This window comes from Diadema setosum, chromosome 14, assembly GCF_964275005.1.
Source record: "Diadema setosum chromosome 14, eeDiaSeto1, whole genome shotgun sequence".
Taxonomy (NCBI): Eukaryota; Metazoa; Echinodermata; class Echinoidea; order Diadematoida; family Diadematidae; genus Diadema; species Diadema setosum.
The window spans coordinates 23,676,559-23,693,558 of record NC_092698.1 but is presented as its reverse complement, the minus strand read 5'-3'; the positions used below and the strand labels follow the sequence as shown (position 1 = coordinate 23,693,558).

Here is a 17,000-nt window from a genome sequence, read left to right as displayed (position 1 = left end):
TAACTTAAAAAAGGGAGTAATCACGTTCATCTCGCACGCTTATTTCACGTTAATACTCTCCCGGATGCATGGCTCTACACGACCAAATTGTGTGCAGCGTTGCTGAATCAGTGACTTGATGTCTTAAATAACAGTCCAGACATAATGTAGTGGTATTCATAAAAATAAGATACTGCACATTGTTGACAATTTGCTTTAAATAGATACGCAATACTATTATGCTGTTACACCAAAGATAATTGAGCTTATGTAGTCCAGCAGGAGTTTAATATTTGCTCACAATGCAACCATGCAGTTGCTGTACATTGGACAAGGCGCATTATTATTGCCCTTTAGTTTATATTTAATCGCTTGAAACAAGATTTCGTGGGAAGCCATTTGGCGGCTATGTATGGGAGTTGAATACTGCTCAGCACCACCTGACCATGACGGCTAATTAGGACCAGGCATTTAGACAACTCATTTGATATTTCCGGCTGCAATTGATTGCTAATCGGTGTCAGAGGACTCCACCTGCTGTACAACGGAGGGAGTGTCATGCGAAATATTATGATGAGTAGCATACAGCACATTCTCTTTTACAGGTCAGTCTTAAATGCTTAAATGAAGTGACATATTAAACAGTGATTTGACTATAGTGGAGCGGCATAGCTTGAAAAATTAGAGGAATTGTGCATTTTATGATAAAAGCACCAAATTTCGCACACATGTTGACAATGACATTTAAAATAAATTCAGATATTGGGCCATCATCAATAGCGCCCTCAGCGGCCATGGCAGCCATTTTTCAAAATGGCCGCCATAAATGCCATTTTTCGTAAAAATTTACAAATTTCAGGAGGAAAAATCAATAAGGATTTGCAAACGAGTGGGAAATAACATTTAAAATAGATTTAAATATTGGGCCACAGCAAATTGCGCCCTCAACGGAAATGGCAGCCATTTTCAAAATGGCCGCCATAAATGCCATCATTCGCAAAAAAAAAATGAAAAATTTCAGAAGGGAAAACCAGGAAGATTTTGCAAACGAGTGGGAAATAACATTCAAAATAAGTTCAGATATTGGGCCATCGTAAGTAGCGCCCTCAACGGCAATAACAACCATTTTTTTCAAAATGGCCGCCATAAATGCCATTTTTCGCAAAAAAAAATTAAAAATTCAGAATGGAAAACCAGTAAGATTTTGCAAACGAGTGGGAAATAACATTCAAAATAAGTTCAGATATTGGGCCATCGTAAATAGCGCCCTCAACTGCCATAGCAGCCATTTTTTTTTCAAAATGGCCGCCATAAATGCCATTTTTTGTAAAAATTTACAAATTTCAGAAGGGAAAATCAATAAGATTTTGCAAATGTGTCGGAAATAGCATTCAAAGTAAATTCAGATATTGGGCCATCGCAAATTGCGCCCTCAACGGCGATGACAGGGATTTTTAAAATGGCCGCCATAAATGCCAGTTTTCGTAAAATGTTAAAAATTTCAGAATTGAAAATCAATAAGATTTTGCAAACGAGTGGGAAATAACATTCAAAATAAATTTAGATATTGGGCCATCGCAAATTGCGCCCTCAACGGCCATGGCAGCCATTTTTTTCAAAATGGCGGCCATAAATGCCAGTTTCCGTAAAATTTTATAAATTTCAGAAGGGAAAATCAATAAGATTTTGCAAACGAGTGGAATATAACATTTAGAATAAATTTAGATATTGGGCCATCGCAAATTGTGCCCCCAATGGTCATGGCAGCCATTTTTTCAAAATGGTCGCCATAAATGAAATTTTTTCTCTGAATTTACTAATTCCACAATGTATTACATTATTGTAAATAGCGCCCTCAATGGCCATTGCAGCCATTTTTCAAAATGGCCACCATGGATTCCATTATTTTTTATTTCCTGATTTCACAAAAGGAAAAGTCAATAAGATTTTGCACACAATTTGAAAATCATGTTTGAAATAAATATTTGTATTAGATTATTATAATAAATACTTGTATTAGATTATTGTAATAAATATTTGTATTAGATTATTATAATACTGCCCTCAACGGCCATTGCCGCCATATTCCAAAATGGCTGCAATTGTCATAATCATTTTGTTTTAAGAAATGGTAATTTCAGAAAGAAAAGTCAACAAATGTGTACATAAATTGAAAATCATGTCTAAAATCAAACAATATAATATCCAGGTTGCACTAACTCTAGAAATTGTTCCATCGCAAATCTTCAAGAAGAAAAAAATGCTAATAACGGTAATTGCAGCCATTTTCCAAAATGGCTGTCATAGATGCCATTTTTCGTTTATGAAGATGTCCTAATGCCGGAAGAAGGCAATAAACATTTTTTGCTCAAGTTGACAATTACATACAAAGAAGTTTAAACATTGAGCCATCATAAGCTGTGTTCTCAATGACTATTTCAGCTATTTGCCAAAATGGCTACAATACACTCTTCTTTTTCTTTTCTTTTTTTGAAAATTTGCTTAAATTTAGAAGGAGAAGACAGTAGAATACTCACAGAGACATTGTGTAATCTGAAATATGGTGTTAAAGAAATCATTTGAGGAACAACTAAAATAAACAAGGCAAATGCTTAGCGATTATATCTCACCAATGATGAATGCATATTTTAGGTGGTAAACATGAAAAATTTCCGAAAAAGAGTAATATGAATATCCAGGGATAATGGCGCCATGTATCAACTTTGACAGTAACACCATATCATTGAATATATGGGACTATATGACGTGTATCTATTCTAAAATGTAACTTCCTAAACATTCTTAAGACATTCTTAATGGCCTTTCATTTTACGAAAAAAGTTAATTTACTTTATGCTATGCTTCCATAAAAACACGTACATTTGATATCCATACTGTTAGCCGTCACACGCGAAATACTGCAATTAGAACTAAACTGAAAACATGAATTTAGAACTAACCCATCAATGAAACCTTTCTTTTAATTTAAATTTCTTGGAACACCAGATTGCATTAGACATAATTGCTCTTTAGCAGTATTCTATTGCTTTCTCCTTCTGGAATAGGCAAATAAAAAAAAAAGGAGTGTGTGGAAGCCATTTTGACAAAGAGCTGCCATAGCCGTTGGGGACGATGTTTAAATGGTGGCTCAATATCTTTATTTCAAATTCAAATTCAAATTCAAACTTGAATTTATTTGAATATCTTTTGTCAATTTCCACAAGAAATTGTATTGTCTTCTGGCATTATCATATTTTCAAAAAATAAGTAGCATTTATAGTGGCCATTTGGAAAATGGCTGCCATGGTCGTTGATGGTGCCATTTGTAATGGCCTCATATATTATTTTCTTTGAATATGATTTTCAACATCTGTACAAATTTCATTGATTTTCTCTCTAAAATTAGCAAATCTTTCCAACAACAAAAAAACGAAAATAGAAAATAAGCAGACATCCATGGCGGTCAGCATGGCCCTTGAGGGCGCCTTCTAAGAAGACCGTATACTTAAATTTATTTTTGAGCAGAATTTTCAACTTGTTTGCAAAGTCTTATTGACTTTTCCTTCTGACATCAGCAAATTTTTGGGAAAAAAAATGGTGGGGGGGGGGGGGGCATCCATGGCAGCTGTTTGAAACTTAATGGCTGCTATGGCTGTTGAGGGTGCACTTTTGGATGGCCTATTATCAAATTCAGTTTGAATGTAATTTTCCACCTTTGTGGAAATTCTGATTGACGTCTGCAACACTTTACGAAAAAAAGACATTCATGGTGGCCATTTTGAAAAATGGCTGGAACGGCCATTGAGGGGGCAATTTGCAATGGCCCAATAAGTTTACTTTTGAATGTAATTTCCCACCTGTTTGCAAAATCTCGTTGGCTTTCCCTTCTGATTTTAGTAAATCTTTTCGAAAATATAACATTTATGGCGGCCATTTTGAAAAATGGCTGTCATGACCGTTGAGGGCGCAATTTCCAATGGCCCAATATCGAGATTTATTTTAAATGTCACTTCCCATTTATAACCAGAATTTCATTGACTTTTCCTTTTGAAATTAGCATTTTTTTAAATGAAAAAGTGGCACTTATGGTGACCATTTAAAAAAAAAATGGCTGCCATAGCCATTGAGGGCGCAATTTTCAATTTCCAAATATCTGGATTTACATTGGATGTAATTTCCCGCTTGTTTGCACAAAAGAGAAAAAAAAAATTGGCTTTTCCTTCTGAAATTTGCATATTTTAACAAAAAATGGCATTTATGGCGCCCATTTTGAAAAAAATGGCTACCATGGCCGTTGAGGGCGCAATTTCCGATGGCCCAATATCTAGATTTATTTTGAATGTAATTAACATTAAAAAAATGGGCAAAATCTTATTAACTTTTCCCTTCTGAAATTTGCAAAATCATCGAAGATGATGGCTGTCATGGACGTTGAGGGCGCAATTAACAATGGCAAAATATTTAAATTCAGTTTGAATGTAATTTCCCACTTGTTTGCAAAATCTTACTGGCTTTCCCTTCTGAAGTTAGCAAATGTTTTGAAAAAAATGACATTTACGGCGGCCATTTTGAAAAATGGCTGCCATGGGCGTTGAGGGCGCTATTTCCGATGGCTCGATATCTAGATTTATTTTGAATGTAATTTCCCATTTGTAACCAATATCTTGTTTCCTTTTCTCTCCTAAAATTAGCAAATTTTACGAAAACATGGCATTTATGGCAGCCATTTTGAAAAATGGCTGCCATGGACGTTGAGGGCGCTATTTACGATGGCCCAATATCTAAATTTAATCTGAACGTGATTGTCAACCTGTGTACGAAATTTGGTGCTTTTATCACAAAATGCACAATTGTTCGGCTATGCCACTCCACTACTATCGATATTATCATTATCGGCTTTTAATTCCTCAGCCGTCGTCTGCTCTCATACTCAAGAAAGAACGATGGATAAGCGCTCACGCCAAAGTCCTAGATCGTGATTTTCTTTTCTTTTTCTATTTTTTTTCCTAAAAACCTCCTGCTATGAGAGAACGTGACATTAAGGATTCCTTTGTCTTCCAGACGATGCACCAAACTGTCCCTCAAGAGGTATTATGGGTCATCAAAATTACATGCTTCCGGTTCGCGGGCATGGGAAATTTGGGGAGAGACAGAGGTAGTCCGACCGAGGTATACCACCTGCCGAGCTACTTGAAGGTGACAAATGACACTGCGTTCTTGCATGGTTGCGTTTTGATACAAAGATTGACATGCTTTAGTGAATAACGCTTTTGTCAGTTTGCTGGTAAAAGGTAGAATATCGAAGAAAGCAGTATTCATATATTAAACAAAACGATGACTAGTTCTCTATCCAAGTTTTGGCTCGATCTGTTATCAATATTAAAAAAAAAAAGAAGAAGAAAAGTCATATTACTTTGACGTATAGCTGTTAAAGGGATGGTATAGTATTGGTTGAGATGAGGATCCACTTTTTAACTTTTTTTTTGCGAGATGAGAATTGGGCTTTTATTTTTTGTGAGATACTAAGAAACCACTTTATGAAATGTTAAAGAGCATACAATTTTAAGAGGAATTCAAAGTTTATTATGAATAGGGGGATGATGGGGGGGGGGGGGGGTCCATACCCATTTTTGCCCTAGAATATGACAGTATCAATGATAAGATCAATAATATCAATGCTATCAGATCCATGAAAACATGTACGAAAAACATTTGTTTTTCTCTGTATATAATCAAATGTATCAACTAATGTACGTTCGTGGACAGCAATGAATGAAATGCATTTCATGCGTTTTATTCCTATTGTATTCATTTTAGCTGTTATTTCTTATTGTCCCTGCTCCAGCTCACCCTTAACTTGGCAATAAATTTTACATTCCTAGCCCCATCATATAGGTGGTGATAACACTGTCATTGGACTATAAGGACCCAAATGATAATCGTATATGTCATGGTGCCATTAAAAAAAGTCACTATATAACCATGTTGAATATGGAATTAGAATTCATTTACAGTGAAGGAATTACAGATTGCGACAATAAACCTGGAGGTATAGGCATGTCAAGCCTGTAATATATATGTGCGTGCCAGCCATCACGCGGTTTCCATGGACATGCCTGGAAATCATCCAAGTTTTTTTTTATACAGTGCAACCTATCGAAAGGACAGGTAGCTAATTGCTCGAGAATCGTCTACACATTATATAATTGTGCTCTGTGGTTATTCATATCAATCGCTCATGTTTCAATGTAATTGATCACAAAGCAGCGAAAGAGAATTTTGTATTTTACAGATGGCAGACGTAATATCTTTTTCTCGATTGGCTACGTGGTTTTGTATAAACCACACTATCTTTAGAATTTGGCAGAATCATTCTTTTTTTTTTCTTCTAATATGACAGACAAGTTATACCTCTGGCTAGGAACAGAAATCTCATTGGTCTATTTCCCTCCAATATCCGTGTTATCTGATGTAAGTAAACTGTTAACGATGGCTTCATGAGAATAAGTAATGTAATTACCCAGCATGTAAGCCTGATATATCCCCCCCCCCCCTAGTTACAAACTTTCTACGTCAAGCATGAGCTGGGTACAATACACCTGTAAAGTATCTTTAAATTGCAGTTCGTGAATATAGTACTTAAAACAAAAATCTATGTGAATAATGTTGTTGGTGAATAGAATAGATGAAGTTTATGAATCGAGTGAAAGATACTGTTAGTAGCGACTGACGGGGACTAAAAAATAAACTATACAACTTTTAAGTGCATTAATGAAGTTGAGAGCTTTTACCTCGCACGGAAAGGAATGCCGCTTATTAGATGATAGATGAAATAATAGATCTTTGCCTGCGATCATATGAGAACAATGTTACTTATGATCATAATGATAGAGACGAATCTGTTCACTATAGTATAGAAACATACAATGACAACTACATAGCTAAAACCCGTCAAAGGAACTCAGAACGCGCATCACTTCATCTTCACTTTTTAAATGAACGTCTTTAACGCAGATCATTTTTTTTTTGGGGGGGGGGGGAGGGGGGAAGGGATCCCTTTAGTGTCATGTCTCACTTGCCCCGCAAATGTCACGGTTTGTGATACTGTAAGTCTCGCCGATATTTATTTGGTTTGGGGTTGGTCATGCATGTTTACAGAATATGGTGCACGCTTCGACGGATTTGCCTCAAGTCAGGTTACTGGAGAGGAGAAAAGAAAAGAAAGAATCAAGGGTTTAGAAACTTGCGTGGGCAAATACAGATGAGGATCGGTGACAGTGTACAGACGGGTTGACCCTGTTTGGGCAATGTTAACCATGGCCATGGGCCTTTCTCACTTGTCACGCATCGCCGGTCGATGCCTTCCGCATCTACCACGGGCGAGTCAACTTACGGACGAAGTGGCGGCATTTGCTTCTGGGCAACCTAATAAAATCAATCAACAGCACATAAATCGTCCCTTAGTTTCCTCTTTCACAGAGTAATGAATTCAAACGGAAGAAATTATATCATTAGCCATGTTGGCATCAAGGCATTCTGAAGAACTTTTGTTTCAATACCAACAACTATGACATTTTGAGGGGAGATGTATTTCAAAATCATACTAGATTAAAAAAAAAAACAACACCATTTTCTTACCCTTATAAACACCTGACGAAAAGGTGGGAAGCCATGACATCAATGGCGGAAAGGATTTGCATAATACTTACGTAGTTATGACTGACATCGCTATACCTTGGAAAAATGTGTGCTTTTTCGAAGCTTTGGTCAATGCTAATATCCACTGCGATGTTTGCTCCATTCTGTTACGGTTCGTGACGCTCATCTTCGTCATGGATCGAAGTTTCTCTTTAAAGTTGGCAAGCCTCAAATGTTTACTTCCGATAGTTGCTGTCTTCGATATGTGATGCGGGGAGAAGAGAAGATTGGCCAGCCCGTAATCGTTAGGGCGGGTTAACCACACTTCCCCCGTCTCCATTCAGGTTAACCCTTTTCACACTCAAAGGCAAATGTGACATCGAAAATCACAATGTAGTACTGAAACAGCGGTCCTGATACAGTTAAACTTATCTAAACCAAGCAGACGATATACTGGTACGTTTAAACCTCTCAAGACATCGAGTTAGTACTCGTGGTATCAAACACAATGAGGCTACTTCGCGAAGTAACATAACAGATTTAATTCCAATGCATCATGCGCACTTACACTGAACTTTTAACACATTTTTTTTTTTCCAAGCAGTAATATTAGGTCTGGTTTTGAATATAGCCTTTTATCTTTGAGAATCATTCGCAGTAAGGCCCTAAAAAAGCGTGCACGACATCTGAAAGCTCTCAATGTCTGTTACTTTCGTCGATGACTATCAATTGCAGACTGAAGACAGGCAAGGGTGCTACTCGTCAGAAATGCTCAGTCTGATTTCGGAGCTGAGGTGTCATGTCTGCTTTGAGACGCAACTTCCTTCCCATGGGGGTATTGCTGAGGCTACAGGAAAAGAAACGCACAGGGTTACTTCAAATTATGTGATCACATGCTAGTATGTGCCTACTACACATATATAGCTTACTGATTTTGTCAGCATTTTCTCGTGCTACATGTGCTAAGCAATGTTTTTATGGTATTCAAATCATCCTTGCAGTTTTGTACATTCACAAAACTGCTCTGTATGTCTAATCATATTTCTATAATCTAACTATATGGTTTCTGGCTCGGGTTAGATAATTTCCTAGATTGGTTTGCATTCGCAGCTCTTGGATCTGCATGAAGACGTTTTGCTTATACGCCTCTCGAGGTCGCGAGCTAGTTGGCTGCGTCTCTTCAGCAGCGAAAGAGTGTAATAAACTGCGGGAACGCAAGCGAGAAATTCCCCGAAGTTCATCGAGGGATTGCGCTTCCTTCCGAGGGGATTGGATTGTGAGTTGAGATAAGCTTTAGCAATGGCCTGCTTGTTGTTCAAAGGGAAACAACGATTTATCGAAGTCGACTGCAAAGGATCCCTCTCTTCTGGATGAAGTCATGGCACAGGCCTATTGACGTTTAAATATTAAATATGACATAGAATGCATTTAAAGATGGATATCGCATTTAAATACATGTATTTTGAAAAATCTTTGCGAGACAGATATTTTAAAAAGTAATATCTGTTAGTTCATTAGTTTTGATTCTCTGAAAAAAAAATGTTTGTCTGAAACAAAATGTAAATGATTAAGAATAGAAATGGAAATCATCATGATAAGTTATTTTTCTTGCGACCATTTGGATATCTGTAACTTGTAAACCGTCTGTTCTTGTTGGACTTGTTGGAAGGAGCCAAAGTGAAAGAGTTTATAAACTTTCCGATTTTGGCGGTTTTATTATATATGAAGCTTAAGAAATTACTGGAAGTATCAGATACAGATACTTCATGTCCACATACGCACGTGCAAAGGAAACAATTTGGTTGATGGTTATGGGGTTGTGCATGAGGACCGTAGCTTTTATGATGACTACTTCAAGTAACAGCTGTATACCTGTATACATAATATTATTACAGAGCTTGAAGCTCCTTGCTAATATTCATATCATCTTCATGCGAAGCGTCTCCATTAAACAGATACTTGAGTGCATTTATCCGTGAATCTTTAGCAAATGCGTAATCTGCTGTGACTATGGTAATTTTGAGGATAAAAGAAACAAATCAATAATTACAGAAAGACATGCCTGAAAGTGCACCGTTACTCGATGTTCACGTAGACTTTCATGAAGATCAATAGAGTAAATCCAAACAATAGAACGATAGAAACTTCATCAAAATCGGACATGAAAGTTATGACATAATTATTTTCACGAAACGACGATATCGGTTACAACCAAATGACAATACGACTACTTTAGATAAATTGATATGACACCATATCTCCTCATATAGTTCTTTAGTCAGTGCTTTCTCTCTCTCTCCACGCACACACACACACACACACACACACACACACGCACACACCCATACACACACACAAATACAAACACACACACATACAAATACAATATTATAGAAATCACTTTTTGGTCGATGATTTACCAACTATGGCAACTTCCTACCTTTACATGTCACCCTTTTAATTTGCCTATAAAGACAGTATCCAAACACAACAATAATTTGATATTAGTAACAGCAGGCCTCCTTCTTGGCTTCATGCAATAAATGAAGAAAAAAAATACATTGGAGAATATGGTTTGTGTACATGTAAATTTATATCTACTTTAGATTTGAGCTTATACAATCTATGTAACTGTTTTAAAAAGAATTTAGAAAATCCCACAATTTTTTATTTCAAGTTACATTTTGGTAAAACTTCCACGAGTTCGTTTGTTTTGTTCGACTCTCTCCAGTAAAGCCAACTTATTCATGGAATAGAAATGTAGGCCTATACTAAAAAGATTAATGGTCACTGAAACCAAACCATGGACATGTGTGACATGCACAGTTTCCTTTAACATAGTAGAAAGGGCCTGTTGCATGGAAAGGGGTGATATCATCTAACCAGATGGCGTACTGGATAAGATGTCTCCCGTTGAAATATAACGTGAAGTTGATGTCCGTCAGGGTTGCATTATGGGTCACGGGATTTTCCCCACTTGCTGTCGTTGGATGAGATGGACGGAGTGTCATCCTTCATGACAGTTACGTGGTCAGTCACTCGAAAGATACCGATCATGAGGCGACCAAACAGGTGCGCTTGCTGAGAGATCCTTCACAAGTGCGAGCTATTACAGGAATCTTCGCACTGCCGCGTTTAATAAGAAGCTATCTATCTGTATAACCTCAAAGTATAATGCTTGTGTCTTATGAGTAGAATTTAAGTCGTGAGAAGTGCCACTGGATAGTCTGCGGTAAGTTTGGGCAGACAAAAGAAGATCTCATTTGCATACTACGCCATGGGGAACGGCGTTTTAAAACTAGAAACGACCTAAAGAGTTGCACAGAAATTATCCCCTAATCAAAATGGCGTCACTTTTTAACGAAAAAAAAAATCTGAACAAAACAGTTTAGCGGCTTTATTTCTACACTTATTGACTAACTTCTGTGTGAAATTTAGAATGACCTGTTGAGTCGTGCATGGGTAAGCGTACATAAAAGACAAACGGCTACTTTTCAAATGTCACAGGATTTTTTTTTTTTTTTTTTTTGGGGGGGGGAAGTCTGTAAAACATTCTGCATGTGTAAGTGCTGGTGTTGTTTTGTCATCCATCGTTTGACTCCCTCGAACATGTCATGAAACCTTTTATGTTTTTTTTTTTTACGGTTGGATAATCACATTTTTTAAATTTTTTTTAGGGGAAATAGATATGTTCAACCGTCACAAAAACTGCAAAATCCATTCAGTTTATTGAAAGAATTGACAACAGATATTGATAACAACACGTGACGGTAACGGCACATTAATTTTGTGAACATTAATGAGAGTCATTTGACGTAATTTAGTAAGCACCCTTTAGAAATGTTTAAGGAGCAAGAAATGCAAAAATGTATTGTTTATTGCATAAGGGGGTCAAACACTAGATTATACAACAGCAAGAACACTTCAGCATTCACCAGGAGCAGAATGACCCAAAGGCCTATACCGGAAATGACTTGTGGCTTCTAAAAAGTCATCATTATGTATTTAATGTGTGCTCACTCATGCCTAAACAGATCACTCTCATTTTCACACAGAAATTTTCGGTCGATGAATATTGGAATAACCCTTGATTATCAAATCACTTTTCTTAAAAAAATGTTAAAGAGTGACGGGAGTTTGACTAAGGAAGAGTTATTTTGTGTGTTTGTACAAGCGCGCGCGCGCGTGTGTATAATAGTCCATTCTTAGGTCGATTCTAGTTTTAAATGCTGACATTTAGAGAGATGGCACGAAGTACTGGCAGTTTATGAAGTCGAGTCAATTTAATAAACCAAAGCGTCTCCTGAAACCACTCCTTCCTGTGGCACAAAAACATTGTCCAACTTTACAAGCTTATCTGACTTGACATGGGTGGGTGCAAATCAGTCGAAACCGTCAAATCAGTTGTAGGCACTGGATGGATTCCTTGGAAGAAAGTGTTGAGTCACTTTTGGGAACTACATGTTAGGAGATGCCCGATTTTCCTCCCGAAATTGTCAACAGCTGCCGTAGAAACGCAGTCCAAACCTACGAAGGTTCCTGACACAATTTCCATTGTCAAAGACACTGCCAAGATATTGTGCAATAAACATATCTCATTCATCTACACAATACACTGTACTAAGATGCATCCTCCTATAACCACATCTGATGTAGGCATAAGGCAACATGATACCATTACATAAGATTTGAATCAAAGACGACGCACTTGTCACTTGTGTTTTAATTCAGAAAGCGAGCTAAGTCATTATTTCATCTAAAATATCCCCCTAAAATATCCCCCACACACAAAGGGATAAAAAATTACAAAATTTCTTTACAGCTTCATAATAACATAAAAACAACAACAGCATACATTCTTATGCTTCTCGAGAATTTTCAAAAGATCTTAATACGTACTGTTCGAAACCAACAAAAAGCAAATTTCCACACAACAGAACGAAACGAAGTTTCTTTTTACACCATATCATCAACAACTTTTGATGTCAGTTGGGGTGTGTATGTGGCGCCTGTGGAGGGAAGCAGCGTGTCACGCATTATTATGAATAAGCAATCAAGACACAATTGGGTTCTATCAGTTACCGATAAGGTCCACAGAAACATAGTGGATACAGAAAGTGACTTCCTGTAATCCCTGACGACTCGACTGTTGAAGACGATGACGTCATTTCATTCGACTTATTTAATCGAAACTATCGGACCCTCCACAACTTCCAAGAAACGCGCCAAAATCCCATGGCGCAGTGTTCAAGAACGCCACCAAAGTTTGAAAACGTGATTATATCTCTCTTTGACTCTCTATTTTGTTGTTGTTGTTGTTGTTGTTTTCAATCAAAAAAGTAACAGAATGCATTGAGTATTTGGAGTGATATAAATGAGTTCGAATTCGAATTAATCATTTCACTAGTACAGACTTGAACATGCAGAATCGATATAGATATCGACGTAAAATGTTGTGTCATCGATTTGTTTAGATGTTGCTGGACTTGGTTGTTTGATTTATTGTTTGCTTTATTGTTTGTTATTGTGTTTCTTTGCTTATATTGCCATACACATCAGCTGCAAACGGATCGTACGTGTAGCTCATGAATGATGAAAGGATCTATCTACTTACAAGTACAATTCCAATGCATCTTATTCAAATGTGTTCTGATAAATAAAGTAAAGTCAGAATAAAATCAGGGAAAAAACATCGTAGAAATTGCTTCAAAGTCGGATTAAAATGATGAAGATATGAAAATTTCGGGTGTCAAATGATCTACCCAAATCATGATACTTGTAATGTGTTTGTGTACAAACTTCTGAGGTTATGTTATTGCTGCCTCATCCACTTTCCTTGTGCACTTGCGACTAAAGTCGCTATATTAGTGAATGAATGTAAAACTTCCAGACGCCCTATTATACCTTCCTTGTTTTGATGTCCAATTTACTGATACTTTTTTAATCTGTTTTTCTCATTTCATTCTATAGTGACTACTTAAAAAAAGTGAACATGCGTTGGGCATTAGGCCTACGCTGTAAACTCATGTTTAAAATCATGGCAGCATCAACCAAAGTTGTGAAGTGTGATGACGTCATAAAACGGCTGGCATGGAAAGGATAATTATATTCGTCACGTGGGATACGTTTTAAAACAATGAACAATGTGTATTATATGTAGATAAAGCGAAGTCAGTCGGCGGATTAGCATTATGTATGTTGAAGTGATTGCTCTAGCAGTACGGTATTTTGTGTCAGAAACTGGCATACATGTATACGGAACGTCCCTTTTTATAGTGAATGCAATACACAACACAAAAGTTATAAATAACAAATCGAAAATGTCGTGTATAAAGTTATGATCACAGAGGCATGGCCGGTATTCACAGATGAATCACATAAAATGAGCAATGTTTTCGAATGAAAATGTTCCTAATAAAGCACAAAATTGGTATGAAAATCTTGGCTATAACAGACAGGAATTGATATGGGAAGAAAGCAAGAGAAATTAAGAAATCAAAATGGAGGAGCAAAAACAAACAAATGGCACGGATCTTGTGGCTATATAACATACACGATTCAAACAGGGAGAGAGAGAAAGAGAGAAAAAGAAACACTCTCGTCTTGTCAGGCATCATGACACAGACTAACACTTAGTAGTTTGATGGCCTTATCTACTGACTAATTTCCCGCCTGAAATCACTTCGAAAAAACGCTTTGGCCAAGTTCCGATTGCAATTACAGCTGAAAATTCTGTATTCCGCTTTCATACACTGCCCTTTGACAGCGTTTACAATATGAGATAAATCTACGGGTTATTTTCCTATCACAATGGGCGAAAAGATGAGCATTCATTAAAGAGCGGCTGGCGTTTGTCATATATTTAGGACTTCGTTAGGATTTCAGTACCGTAACATTTGAGAAAAATAAAGAGGTTCTTGGCAGGTCTCTTGTTCACATCAATGACGCAACCATAGTATGCAAGAGTGCCGGTTTGAGTATTTTCGTAACAGGTGTGTTTAGACTTGCTATAGGTTATCTGACATGTTTTCTCCTCCCTGACTATTTATTACCAGGTTTAAGTATAGGATGGTCGCATCATGACTTTGTCACGAATAACGCTCATACAACTATTGTATCTGCTATCAACTTCATCTATTCTTTTTCTCTCCATTTTACATTGTGTATAGATATTCTTTTAAATATAAATTGACACTAGAATATCGAATACACTTATTAACCATCTTTTACACATTATCATGATCGAGAAGAGATGAAAAAAAACAAGTATGTGAGAAAAAAACAAAGAGACAGAATATTGGGCCGTGGAGCCCGAAATGGTTTTGCTAAGCAAGGAATCTTTGAAACACTTCTATTCAGCATCAAAGTGAGGCTTGGTCTCGAAATACTATAGGTCACTATCAACTGAGTAGTTTGGTTTATAACATTTGCGCATCTCTGCATTGTTCGGCAGAGGCATATTATGACCATACGTCCATACATACATAGGTAAATACGATGAAAATACTGATCAACTAAAGTTACGTATTTATTATAGCTAACAGCATTTACACTGAAGCCTCGGCTATGCATTGATGTTCTTACTCAATAGCTTTCTGTGATATAGGTCCAATCGAAAAAAAAACCAAACAAACAAAAACTTTTGATATCTTGAGAATGTAATCCTCAAATATCTTGAGTACCTAAGGATAATGTAATTGACTGTTTGCAAACATATTTTCTTACCTGCATGAGAAGAAGAAAGAACGACAGGATCTTCACACATGCCATTCCGTGCAACATCGTATCGGAGGTTTTTGCAGGTAATAGGATGATGAAACTTCGTACCACAACTTTATGGACAGAAAGAATTCAACTCTTTTTCAGATAGGTTAAAGTCCCACTGAAAAACTAGAGGCAAAGCCAACGCTGAAAGGTAGCCATAATTCGACGTGTCCCTGGAACGATTATAAACATAAAAGTATCACACTTTTCCTGCTCCTTTGCTTTCGTCACTCTGCTTTGCTTTTGTCCTTTTTGTTCTTCTGCTTCTTCTTTGTCAAACTTTGGGAAAGTTCGCCCATGCAAAAATTGCCTCCGCGCCGCGCGTCATGAAAAGTTCTCTCACCAGACGAACGCAATTCTCGCCCTTTCCGAGTTGCGCGCTCTTGGATACGTCACAATTGAAGGCTAGCGTATGGGGATCGATTGCAGAGAGGCTACTTTACCGAGCGGTGAAAGGGGAGGAAATACCAATAAGTCTAACGGAATCAAGCGAGTGAGGGGGTCAGGTTGTGCTCCCGTCGTAATGTCAACGAGCCGTCCAAGCGGTCATATGAAAGTCATTGAATGGACTCACTGCTTAAGATTCTAACTGTTGAATAATCCTATCGAGTGCTCATTTGAAAGGGGTGTCTCAGATAGTATCAAAGATACATATTATGCTTTTAAGACAGTGAATCTAGGGTTGAACTGATGTTACTAAAAAAAAATGCACTGCTGCTAAGTTTTACTAATTTTGTTTATACGATGATATTTATAGTGTTAATGAGAGTCATCATGTATCAACGCATTTACCAATAATTTCCTCATAACTGCATAATCATTAATGTTCTAGTAGCCTATATACACACAAAAGTACACAGATAGACGTACTTTAAAGAAGATGGTAACTGTGATATTTTGATTTGATTTCTTTGATTAGGCCTACGTTACTAATAAATAGGTACATTTCTGACACCATTCACTCACTCTTATTAATGAATTTGATGTTTATTATATGAGCATTGTCGATTTCTTTTTAATGAAGATCACTTTTTAACTGCAGGGGGACTGTGAAGAGAACATTTGCATAACGATATTGGCCGACCTTGTCGCAAAAAAAAAAAAAAAAAAATGTTAGCATGCAGATATGTTTGTATGTACCATGCAGATCGCATTCAAGTTTTCTGTGTGTTATATAGCTGTGAACATCATATGGAATTCCTTTTGTCCTTTATCCGTTTATTTCATTTCTTTTTTTTCCTGTTTTTTCCTTGATTGTTTTCTTAACTTAATCCATCTTTTTTTTTTTTTTTTTTTTGCGAAATCAGGGTTACATGCCTTGATATAACTATTGTCATTTTCTCTCAACTCTTATATTTTCTCATCTTTTGATTTCTACCTCTTCTGGTCCTCTGCAAAGTCATCTTGTTTCTTGTAGTCTTCTGAGTCGCTCAATTAATATTACTGCTTATACTGAAAGAAAACAATTATGTGCTTTGTTCTCAGTGATATCGAAATAATTACGTAACAAGGTGTCTCTGGTCAGAAAGGATTAAGGGAAACTTTGAATGGCATCCAAATCTACAGCAACTGTCATTTCTGGGATTACTGGGTAAATCCTTCACCATACTGTTCTCGAT

General features: G+C 36.9%; 2 protein-coding genes across 3 annotated transcripts in view; one reads left to right on the top strand and one right to left on the bottom strand.

The window, feature by feature from the left end:
• Positions 1-15,399, bottom strand: part of LOC140238227 (uncharacterized) — a 38,734-nt gene extending 23,335 nt beyond the window's left edge. The window contains exon 1 of the mRNA XM_072318163.1: positions 15,343-15,399. Coding sequence (XP_072174264.1) covers positions 15,343-15,399 — 57 coding nt within the window. The remainder of the gene's footprint in view (positions 1-15,342) is intronic.
• The window catches only part of LOC140237740 (F-box/LRR-repeat protein 15-like), an 81,013-nt gene that overhangs the window by 32,118 nt on the left and 31,895 nt on the right, over positions 1-17,000 (top strand). The window lies entirely within an intron of this gene.